Below are 12,615 nucleotides of genomic sequence, written 5' to 3' on the forward strand. Positions count from 1 at the left end.
GAAGAGAGGGAGGGAGGAGATTCATTTCTAATTAACGTCCTTTCTAGAAAAGCAGGTCTCTTGTACACTGATTCTCCTTTTCCAGCTCTACTGGGTCTTGTACCTACCAAGGGCAGAGAGAAAGGAAATTTTCCTAAAACTACAAACCTGAGCTAGTCTCCAAACACTGCACAGAATCGAACAGAGCTCTCTTTTCAAGTTTCTAAAGTCCAATCTGCCATGGTTGAAACAAGCTTATTAAACATTCTGCTCCCAGACAGATTAACAAAGTCTCAATATGTACAAGACTTAGTATGTGTCCTTTTGGTTCAATACTTAACAGTAACAGTGTAGAAAGCCTGGCCAGGGTGAGGGAACTAATAAGATCGGCTTCTGACCTTTTGGTTAAAGGTTCAAACACCCCGCTGTCGCTGGCTAGCGAATAATCCGAGAGGCACGCAGAGACACGGCGCGCTCTCCTCTCCAACCTCTTGGTGCTGTCTTCTCGAAGAGTCACTGCTATAAATAAAAGACACATAAGAAGTTACCAAGTGTTCCAGAGACTCACCATTTTAGGTATGGGCATATTTCTAAATACACTGCACCCAATCTTTTTTAATATTGAAAAACTGAAGAAATGCACTTTAGCCTACTTCTTTAAAAGCTCTTTAAATTCTTTGCAAAGACACTTGGTGTGGTGGTTAAGATTACAAATTAACTTGGGTAGGCCACGATTCTCAGTGGTTTGGCAGCTATGTAATTATGTAGTTTGGCAGTAATGATGCCATTTGCCAATTACGTAATGATATAGTTATCCTCCATTTTGTGATATAATGTAATCACCTCTATGATGTGATCTGACGTGATCAGCCAATCAGTTGTAAAGGGTTTCTTCAGTGGTGTGGCTTGCATCCAATATATGTGGACGTTCTGGCAAAGCTCACTGGCTCTTGCTCGCTCTGGATCCTGCACCCAGCTTGTCATTATCTGACCTCTGGTTCTCGGGACTTGAGCCTGTGGCCTGCAGTTCTGCCTGCTGATCTTGGGATGCGTTAGCCTCTGCAGCCTGTGAGCTAGCAGTCTGCCACCTTACCTGCCGATCTTGGATTTTTCAGCCTCCACAGTCCATGAGCCAGCAGCCTGCCATCTGACCTGCCAATCTTAGGTTCATCAGCTCCTGCAGCTACATGAGTCAGGAGAGGCCTCCAGCCTGGTGCTTGACCCATGGACTTGGGGCTTGCTAGCCTCTACAACCATATAAGCCACGTCCTTGAGATAAACCTCTCTCTCTCTCTATATATATATACATATACACATATATGCTTCACTGGTTTTGTTTCTCTAGAACCCAGCCTAAGACACTTGGAATCATAAGTATCTTTTCACTTCCTTAATGTTGGTGGGAAGCCCCTTCACAACACACTTCAAGATAGACTGGCAGAACCAAAAGGCCGAGAGAGATGTCCTCAAATGGTTAAGGGCAGTTGCTCCCTCTGGTGAGTGGAACGTGGCTATTTTGCATTTTCTTTTTTATGCTGTTTGGTATTGCCCATATTTTATATAATAAACATACACTGCTTTTATAATCAGAAAAAAAAATTTTAATGATCCAAATAAGTCCTAACAAAATTCAGTGGCCCTCAAGTCACAGGATACAGTCAAGCACAGATCATCCACTTCTAGAGAGAAGGCCTTTGAAAACACTTTCGAGACCTGTGGCCACAGGGAAAAGGTTGGGGGGCTTCAGATTGCAGTATCACCCCTAGCAGCCCTGGGGCCAGACTCTCCTCCAGAACTGCTTCCTGGGGTGACAACACTACCATTACTAGGCAGCTTACATGGACGTTTCATATCTACTTTAATCAAGAGCCAATGATAAGCGCCGACATTTTTCCTTTTAGCATTTCATCAACTTTTTCTACCCTTTCATTCCTATGATCCAGATCCTTCTAGTAAAAACATGGGTATTATCTTCCTATGCTAAACATGAATGTGTATGGAGGAGTCTCAGCCATTTTATAGAGAGGAGTGCTTGCTTAGAAAATAGAATCAAATATTCAGCTTAGAAATGTGATCATGATGCCCTTTGGCCATAATACACATCCCCCTGGTACCTCCGTACTTTCCTTAGGCTATTTAAGCCCTCTAAATGGAAAACCTTGACATCTGTGCGTGATCCCTAAATTGAGGGGAATGGCCAAGCCTACAACCAGCCCTCTTTTCAACCAAATTATTATTCACACCAATTAAATACAAGCATCACATTAAACACTGCACAAAACAAACAATAGGATGGGGTTGTGCCATTTGGTCTCACAGTTTCACTTAGAGATAAAATGTTAACCTTCTGCTATGCAACGCCGGGAGGAAAGCCCAGCAGTGACTGCCTCCTCCCCTGGTCAGCCAGGAATGAGAAGCTGGCGCCCTTTTGGGCTGCCCAGATGCCCTGGGGCTCCAACTGTAGGTCAGACCTCCTAAGTCCAGCTCTTTTCTTCAACCCAGCCACGTGCAAAGGACACAAACCACTGGTCGTGAATTGCAAACAGAATGTACCAGTTGGCTGCACTGATGCCCAGCAAACAAAACTGATCAGTGTTTCCATTCCCAGCCCTGAAACTGGTCACAGTTCCTAGACAGAGCTTTACATTCCTCTAAGAGAATAATGTTAAGAGCTTGGTTGCTAACCAAAAAGTGGGTAGTTCAAAGCCACCAGCCGCTCCTTGGAAACCCTATGGGGCAGTTCTACTCTGTCCTATTGGGTCATTATGAGTTGAAACTTACTTGGCGGCGCCTAACAACAACAAGAGAATAATGAAGTCCCTGGATGGTACAAACAGTTAACGTGCTTGCCTGCTAACCGAAAGGTTGGTGGTTCAAGTCCACGCAGAGGCACCTTGGAAGAAAAGCCTGGTTTATTTACCCTATGGAGCACTCTGCATACATGGGGCCACAATGACTCGGAGTTGACTTGCTGGCAGCTGGTTTTGTTTCGTTTTGTTTTTGGAAATAACAATGGGGCAAAGCCTAAGCAGCTTCAGTTCACCAGATGGTGGAACTCGGAGGCCATTTCTCTCTCATCATCACAATGGCAAGTTGATGAAGAAATAGAGGAAAGTAAGGACTTAATCTTCAATGAGCCCAGGCTCAGTCACCGAGCTCACAGAGCACCTTGGAGCAGGAGGTGACTCAAGGATACTTCCAACCGTTGCCTGGGATGAGCAAAAGGTACTCATGGAAACCACACTACACACCCAGACTCCAATCTTAGGTTTCAGTGCAGCCAGGCTGGCCCTGGGGAGCAATGCGAAGGAAGCAAGGAATAGATACTCCTCCCAACACACGTTTTCAAGATCTCTGACCCTATTCATCATTAAAGATAGACAGACATACAGACAGACCAACACTAAGACCTGAGGACATCAACAGTGCTTGAAAAAAAGGAAGAAAATACAATGGAAATCACATTGTGAGCAAAGTTATCAGATGGTTTGTTAAAATAATGAAAGCCATGAAATTCTGGGAAAAAAATACATAAAGGAAACAGTTAAAGCTTTTAGAAAAGTTCTCATACAACTTTAGTAGCCAGCATGAATATTAATGTAGAAAGAACAATAACAATAACAACAATCGATAAGCTACAGCACAGTAGAGCTATAAGATATGCTCCCCTTGGCCACATCTTGGCCATAAGAAAGAAGTTTATCCACTACACAAAGATGCATTCACAGCCTAACCAACAAAGGTGAACGGCAATTCCAAGGTCACTTACGGTGAACGTTTCTGTCGTGCCGCATGAGAAACAAGATTAAAAAAAAAAAAGCACAAAGTGAAAAAACTGCAGAATTGAAGCCAATAATTTTAAACAGAGAATATAATAAAAATGTCAACAAACAGACAAGAAAAGTCAAGGTTTTTACAGATTTAGATTAGCAAATACTAATGGGTAGATGAAAATAGAGAAGTATTTCAAAATCATGACACATCTGACTTTTAAAATCCAGGGAAGACAAAAGTGTACAAAAAAAAAAAAAGACTATGGTCAATTTTCCCGCTTGGCCTTCCTTCCTTCCCCCCACACTGATTGACCACACAATGGAAGAAATCATTCAACGTTCTTGCCTTATAAGTTTGGTCAAGGTTTGAATTTTCTCTTACTGAATGTGATATGCTCTCTGGTGTGATGCAAATGGTTAACGTGCCTTGCTGCTAACCAAAAAGGTCGGAGGCTTGAGTCCCCCCAGAGGTGCCTCAGAAGAAAGGCCTGGTGATCTACATCCAAAAAACCTGCCACTTGAAAACCCTACGGAGCACAGTTCTGCTCTGACACACATGGGGCTGCCATCAGTCAGAGTCAACTCGACGGCAGTTGGTTTGGTTAAAATGTGGCAGAAACTTGCTTGGGGTCACATGGCAACAGTGTCATCCCTGGCAAGACTGAAAAGTTGGAGGGAACTATTTGACCTTGGGCAACAATAAAGCTGAAGGGGTGGTGTGATGAGCACTAAGACCCTCTTAGACTTTACAAAGCTTCAATAATTCTGGGCTCCGGTGTTCCTGCAAGCACCAAGGGAGGCAAGAAGTCACCCTGTATCCACGCCTGAAGCTTGTTACCCAACCCAGCCCTCTGGGAGTGCCCAACAGGACCCGTTACCTGAGTCAATCATTTCAAGTTTATAAAAAGGACACAACTGACAATGGCATGAGGAGTCTACCACCAGGTGGCAGTATCAAAACGTAGCATAAGCAAATACCTCCGGGCCTAAGCCATTTGGCCCATTATGGAGTCTGCCACAGAATGGGAAGGGGAAGATCAAGAAATTCATGATCAGAAATTAAGTCAGTTCTTCTCCCTCACACCCTGTCTTTCCTCTGGCCCAAAGCATCCCTTTTTCCTTGTCTTGATTTTCTGATGGCCATACTAAATTGATACTCTCGTAGCTCAACCTTTACAGAAAAGCTGGCATAAAACCAAAACCAAACCCGTTGCTGTTGAGTCAATTCCGACTCATAGCAACCCTAAAGGACAGGGTGGCACTACCCCATAGGGTTTCCAAGGGGTGCCTGGTGGATTCGAAAGGCTGACCTCTTGGTTAACAGCCGTAGCTCTTAACCACTACGCCACCAGGTTTTCCAAAGTTGGCGTAAGAGGGGAAAAAAAAGGGTAAGAGGAAAATTAACTTAAGTGATGATGGATGTACAACCCAGTCCTTGGCGTGCATTTCCTGTTTTAAATGAAAGACGAAAACATGGAGCAAAGAACCTGCGCCTATGAAGCAGAACTCAGTGAACGAAGCATCCCAGGATATGTGAATTACAGAACCAGTGTATCTGGGGACATGAAAGATGTGTTTGCAAACACAGAGAGGAAGATGGCAAGTAACAGAGCTAGAAAAGCCTGGTGTTGCCTCAGAACACGTCAGGTCTCTCATTAAATATCCAGGTGTTAACAGGGACTCCTAGCATATATGTAATTCGCAGGTAAAAGGATGGTGATCAACACAAGGGACCTTGTTCAAAGATGGGGAAGCCAAGACTTGGATGAGTGAAGGAATACCTCAAGCTCAAGGTCACAGAGCTAGCTAGTCAACAGGGCAGGGAACAGAACCCAGGTCTCCAAACTGCTAGTCCAAAGTGGTTTCCACTACACCAAACTGGTTTTCCATCCAAGTTTTATTTTGACCCTTTGTGTTAAACTACTCCACAGTAGGTTACCAGGTTTTTTCAGCGTTGGCACTACTGACATTGGATTGGCTCACTCTTCGCTGTGAGGGGCTGTCCCGTGCATTGTAGGATATTTAGCAGGATCTCTGGCCAGTAGCATCCTCCCTGCACCCAGATGTGATAACCAAAAATGTCTCCAGACATTGCCTAATGTCCTCGAGGTTGGGAGGGGTGGTGGTAATATTGCTCCCAGTTGAAAAGGATGTAGAGATTTCTGCTCAGCTACAACCAGACCCCAGCCCGCATGCTGGTCTTCAATGGGCACACACAGAATGTTCCATCTTGGCACACACCCTGCAGAGCTCATTAAGGGCCTATTACATCTTTATCATCCCCTGAATGTGGAATACTATGTGGTTCTTAGCGCATTTCCAACAATTAAGTACTTTCTGACAACAAGCCAAATATGCGGAAAAGATTACTTTGCCAATTGACATTATCTTTCCACATGCTGAAAGCCCCACAATGAAACTACGCGGACTAGGACTAGTGCAGGTTTGTACTCTTTCTAATCCTATCTATTTTCCTAAATTTAATGCTCACGATGTAACAGAAACGCCAGCCAGCGTCAATGCAATTGCACACATTTTCTTCCCTGAATTTTAAATCTTTCTTCCCAGGACTGTGAAAACCCACATGACTTATTGATACTTACTTCCACCTGCAGGAGCGCAGGCCAGTTGGGGTCCTCGATCACGTGATCCTTCCCCATCGCCGGGGAATCCGTGTGGCTGAAGGGACACTGTTCCCTGCAGCTCTTCATCTCCCAGAGCAGATGCTTGGGCTCGCAGTCTGTCTAGTGCACCCAAGCCTGACACCTCAAAGCCATCCGCCATCTGGGCCAAAGGAGAGTCCCTCGAGGCCGAGAGGAAGGGTGTATCCAGAGGTGAGCTTGGGGGAGACAGGGAAGACAGAGAGGAGCGAGAGGAGAGGGAAGCCAGGGACTGGGGTGTGTCCAGGGACCGCCTTGGCTTGTTGAAACCAGAGGGGCCTGGGGAATCGGAGAAAGGGGCATCTCGTCCCAGGGAGTCAAAGGGAATTAGGTCGAAGCGCAAAAGCTGGCTGCTGTCGGCATCGGGTTTCTCATACTGTGGCAGGCCGTAGATGTCAGTGAAGCTGATGGAGCTCAAAGAGCCCCGGCTGGAGGCCAGCGAGCCCCGGCTAGAGGCCAGCGAGCCACGGCTGCTCCCTGAAGACACTGTCAGGGTGCTGGCGGACAGGCTGAAACGAGATAGGTAGGCCATGCTCTGAGCAAACCAGCCCAGAGGCCCGTGTCAAGAGCTTCTAGTCTATTCCATGAGGGAAGAAAATCCAGCCTCAGGCTCCCATTAGCTGGAGGATTTTTAAAACCCCTATGCGTATGTTAATGTACCCTCATTAATATTTCCCTTGTTTCTTTTCAATGTCAGTATAGAAAAAAAAAAAAACTCATTGCCATCGAGTCGATTCCGACTCATAGCGACCCTATAGGACAGAGTAGAACTGCCCCATAGGGTTTCCCAGGAAGGGCTGGTGGATTCAAACTGCTGACCTTTTGGTTAGCAGCCAAACACTGCATCACGAGGGCTCCTGTCAGTATAGAGCAGGGGTTAAAATCAAGGACTCCGAAGCATGAGTGTCGAGTTCAAGTCCAGGCTATACAAGCTGAGTACGCTAGGTCAAGTCAGTTAACCTCTCTGAGCCTCCCATTTTGTCACCAGGACTGGGGTAATAACCGTTCCTACCTGATGATACTGTTAGGCAGAATAACTGAGAAACTAAGACAAACAAATCCCTTAATGTCATACTTCTCAACAGAGTAAGTGCTTAAAGACATGAGCTGTTATTGAGCATCCCAACCTCATTTATTTTTAAAATATTCATATCCTTTTTTAAAAAAATCTCAAAATAAAAATGTACACGTACATATTATGTGAATAGATACAGACACTTCCGAAGCTGTGAGTTAGATTATAAAAATGCTGAGATAAATGTGACTTCAGACTAGTTATTCTGAATTCAATTCTCCTCATAGTCAGTGAATCATGTATTAGTGGGTCATCGGAGAAAATACCACTCAGCCATCCACTTTTCCATTCTGCATTTATACCACCTCAGGTTCCAAGTTTCAAGGGGAGAAAATCTAAGCGAAAGGGAATTACGAAGTTCATGGAAACACCATTTTAACACAATAATAAAGTATCACCTTTTCTTTTAAAGTAACCAACCTCTTTAGCTGGGACTGAAGATAGGACTTTAGGCGGGTAGCTTCTTCAAGCTGCATAAGTAGACAATTTCTTTTCTCCTGAAGTAGAATCCTACAGGTAAGAAAACAGCAAGCTGGTGGATTTCAAAGAGAGCACGTATATTTTTATAACAAGAAATTCACCTGTCAATTCCCCACTGTCAGTACCGCACCTTTCCAACCACAGGCGCTCTCTTAATTCGCAGAGAATTCCAGGGCTGGGGTGACCTCAGCAGAGCACATCCTACAGCAAACAGCAGCCAGTCTCTAAAAGTGACCTGTTGCCTGGAATTTACGTACGCCCAGAAGAAACCTGTCAATGTTCTTCTTAACACTTTTGCATAAAGTCCAACCCAATCCGAATTCTACGATCTCAAATACAAAATTAACAGAATTGAAACCGAGTTCTTACCGAAAATTGGCTCCACTCTTGAGTAAACATGGCAAGATCTCCAGCCCACTACCAAATCCAGCCATTCCTTCTGTCTCTTTCCATTTACATGTATTACACGTGCGCGTGTCCGCACCCGCACGCACACACATATGCTCACTTATACATGTGGCACACTGATTTTAGATTATCTTTGATTAATCAATCATGACTTATTTTCAGATTGTTTTATCCTCATTGAAAATTTTTTGAGAACAAACTACCGACGTCTATTCAAGACGTCACACCTGTCATTCTACTGAGCCGGTGCATTTCAAAAACAGAGGGAGTGAGCCACATCTAATTTCTTGCTGGTTATTCTGAAAGTTGTCAATGCCTAAAAAGGTGGATTCCTTACCAAATAGGGGTGGGGACATTCACATAAAGCCGTATCATCAATTACTGAAAGGCCCCAAACCTATCTGCGATTCAAGCTGCTGTGATTTCTAGTTGATTGGTTCTATAAAAACAGGAATCTTAAATATTTGCCTAACTTCTGTACACGTTTTTCCAACTAAAAAGAAAAAGGGATTGTAACAGATTGAATTGTGGCCCCCCAAAAAGATACATTGAAGTCCTAACCCCTGACCTGTGAATGTGACTGTGTTTGGAAACAGAGTCTCTGAAGATGTTTGGTTAACATGAAGTCATACTGGAGTAGGGTGGGTCCTAATCTGAGTGGTGCCCTTGTAAAACACAGAGAATGAGAGTCGGTAGCCATTGGAAGATGCATCCACAAGCCAGGAACACCAAGGATTGTCAGCCATCACTAGGAACTAGGAGAGAGCCATGGAACAGATTCTCCTTCAGAGCCCTCGGAAGGAACCAACATGGCCAACACCCTAATTTAGGACTTCTGGCCTTCAGAACTGTGAAAGAACACATTTCTGTTCCTATAAGCCACCCAAGTTGGTGGTACTTTGTTATGGCAGCCGAGGAAACTAATACAGGGATACAGACCATTTCCTGGCAAAACACTGGCCAGGGCCCAAACCAAAAGTAGACAGCCTTGTGTTCTTACTTCAAAGGAATAAACTCCAAAGAATATTAAGAACCACTGCTATGAAAAGGAGTATAAAAATAAGCTAACAGATGATGAAAAGATTAAAGTCTAATATATTGGGTGGATGTGTATGAATTGTGACTGAAAGCAAAATATGGACTCATCATTTAACAAAAATAAAATTCACTCTGCCTGTTACTATGAACTGGGCTCTGAAACACCACTGCTTCCCTCCGACACTGACATTAATCACTAATGCTGTGACACAGACCCGTCTACCATAAACACTGACAAGGAAGATCCAAGGATAAATAACCATCAATGAATAAGGAAGAACATCATACAATTTGATTAAATAATAGTTATAAGGGCATCTATAAGGATAAACTAATTAAAAAAAAAAAACCAAACCCATTGCCATCGAGTCGATTCTGACTCGTAGTGACCCTACAGAACAGAGCAGAACTGTCCTATAGGGTTTCCAAGGAGCGCCTGTTGGATTCGAACTGCTGAACTTTTGGTCAGCAGCCGTGGCACTTAACCACGACACCCCCAGGGTTTCCTCAAGAAGCCTATACCCCCCATATCTTCCCTTCTCTGTGGTGTAATACAGTGCTTCTCAAACAAGTGTGCCTGTGGCAGGGCACTCCAGCAAGACCTCGAGGGGTGATGCTGATGTTGCTGGCCAGCAGCCACACTTTAAGCAGCAAGAGTAGTAGAAATAGAGGTTAGAAAGTCAGGTGGGAAGGCTGGGTTTCAATCTCAGGGCTGACGCTGGTTAGCACTGGCAGGGTCACACAGGTGACTACTAAATTCTACATAGATAACACTCGTATAGATACAGTTTGCTGCTGTTAGCTGCCACTGAGTCATCCCGGCTCATGGTGACCTCATGCACAATGGAATGGAACACTGCCTGGTCCTTTGCCATCCCCAGATCATTGTGATCCACAGAGTTTTCACAGGCTGATTTTTGGAAGTCAATCGCCAAGCCTTTCTTCCTAGTTCATCTTAGTCTGGAAGCTCTGCTGAAACCTGTTCAGCATCATAGCAACAACCAAGCTTCCACTGACAGACAGGTGGTATCTGTACATGAGGTGCACTGGCTGGGAATGGAACCCGAGTGTCCCACATGGAAGGCAAGAATTCTACTACTGAATCATCACTGACTGCCCCCATAGACACAGCTTATAATCACGATAATAAGCTGAATTTGAAGGAGCCAGTATATTAACTGATAAAGGGGGAAGGAACTCTACAAAGCTCAGCAGATGGCTACAGATAAGCTTCTGACAATGCCTCAATATGGAAAGCAGACCCCGCTTCTACCAAGTTAGTGATCACGCCCAGCAAATGGGAGCCAGGAGCCATGGCACTAGATGAAAGACCCAACAATTCAGCGCCAAGAGGACAAAAGACGCTGGGTCGGTTCCATGTTTCCCACGCTGTGCAAGAGTCCAAAGATCAAGCAAGGGGAGGCGCGTTCGGAAACCGGCCCGACATAGGCTGCAAGCTTCCTACTGCCAAAGAAAGAACATGCTTTCCCAGCCAGAAAAGCAAGGCGGAGATCAAAGTAACAGGGCAGATTTTCGTAACACTGGCGATGTCAGGAATGAAGAATCTTCCTTCCCATTAGCAACAGAGCCACCCTGTTCTAGAGCTGTACCGCCAGCTGTCTCCACTGGCGATGTCGAGGGATACTACAATGACACCAAGCCTTTAGAGGGCGCTGTCCGGCAAAAACTGGGCAAAAGCTCAGAGTATCTACACCAGGAAGGGGCGTGGGTTAAGTGGTGGGTGATCCTGTATGTCCTCGCTCCTTCTCAGTCAGCTCCCACTTCTCAGCAGGAGGTTCAGATGCACACATTCCTCGCCACCTTCTGCCTTCCCACCACTTAGTAAGGAAACGCCGCAGGTAGTAGCTGCTCTGATGACAATCAAAAAAGTTCTAAAGCCATATGGAAGCTCTCTAAGCTCATTTTTAAGCGGGTTCCCCCCTGGCAGGCATGTCCCTGCCTGCCCTGGAGCTGTCCAGAATGACCCACCTTTCTGTGGCGCCCTGCACAGACGTGGCGCGGGCTCGCTGGATCTCCTCCTCCAGGCGTCTCTTCTCCTCCTCCAGCCGTGCCACGTCTTCCTCCGACCTCCTCTGCTGAGGGATAAGCTGAAGCTCCTGAAGCAAGGCTTCCTTCTCTTTGACAAGCTGGAGCCGGTCCCTGTCAGCCTCAGCCATTCCGGGCCAGGACTCGTTATCAAGCTGGGCCAGCTGCTGCTGGATATTGGAGACTCTGGAAGAGAGAGAATGGGACAAATCAGTCAACTCACCAGACCACCGACCAGAGCCCACTCTCGGCTTCTTCACTCTGGCTCTGTAAACCTACTTGGTAAATAAATGTTGAAATAACCACCCTGAGTAAACGCTACATGATAAAAACAAAGGGTTTGGAGACAATGGGTCATAAAAATGGGGCTTGAGTCCTTTGCATAAATTCCCCTGGTTGATGAGCAGCTGGGACAATAATCATACTTCAACCCGTGTGCTTCAAAGATGTGAACCCAAGGTGGCAGTCCTCCACACACCCAGTACTCTGTGCTGGCTCAGATAGATGCCCTCCTCCATGATACGGCTGCGAGCAGGACGGAGGTGCTCTCTCCTCCCACCCCACCCTCATCAGGAGCTAATCACTGTGCTGGGCCCACCAGAGAGGCTTCTGGCTTTCTGTCCTCACTGCTGTGCCTCACTGGTAACACTCGCCTTGAGACAACAGCAGGAGGGAAATGCACCCTTCACCTGTGCTTCTGACTGCACGAGCTCGGAAGCCAAGGGCTGCGCACCTCCTGGCTCTGGGTGCAGCTCCCTGCACCACAGACCTCAACCACATATGAAATCCCAAGCACTCTGCCCAGGGGACTTGGATGTCCACTCAAGTCTGAGACCCGCTGCTCTAGGCAAGGAGCTGACTCCCCTACGGCCCGGCCTGGCTTGGAGGTGCCCATTGGCCTCAGAGCTCTGGGGATGTGCGTCAGGCACTGACATGATGGTCTCCACTTACGAGGGAACGGCAAATGCAGGGTGAGTGGGCTCAGGATGCATGTTGCTAATCAAGGCTGCCAGCCTGCCCACTGGGTCCAGACTTCAGACTCCTTGTCAACACCGTGCTCCCCGCAGACACTGCTAACCGACTGAAGCTGGCCCATCTATGACAACCTTGGGCCAGCCCTGCCTAAGTCAGGCTCTGCCTGAACTAGCCGTGAGCA

General features: G+C 46.1%; 1 protein-coding gene across 1 annotated transcript in view; it reads right to left on the reverse strand.

The window, feature by feature from the left end:
• WWC3 (WWC family member 3) overlaps positions 1–12,615 on the reverse strand; it is a 129,882-nt gene that overhangs the window by 22,698 nt on the left and 94,569 nt on the right. Inside the window, exons 9-12 of the mRNA XM_049873116.1 lie at positions 11,403–11,645; positions 7,908–7,997; positions 6,356–6,921; positions 378–498 (exon numbers count right to left, since the gene is read on the reverse strand). Of these exons, the coding sequence (XP_049729073.1) occupies positions 378–498; positions 6,356–6,921; positions 7,908–7,997; positions 11,403–11,645 (1,020 nt within the window). The remainder of the gene's footprint in view (positions 1–377; positions 499–6,355; positions 6,922–7,907; positions 7,998–11,402; positions 11,646–12,615) is intronic.

The sequence above is a fragment of the Elephas maximus genome, chromosome X, assembly GCF_024166365.1.
Source record: "Elephas maximus indicus isolate mEleMax1 chromosome X, mEleMax1 primary haplotype, whole genome shotgun sequence".
In the NCBI taxonomy this organism is placed as follows: Eukaryota; Metazoa; Chordata; class Mammalia; order Proboscidea; family Elephantidae; genus Elephas; species Elephas maximus.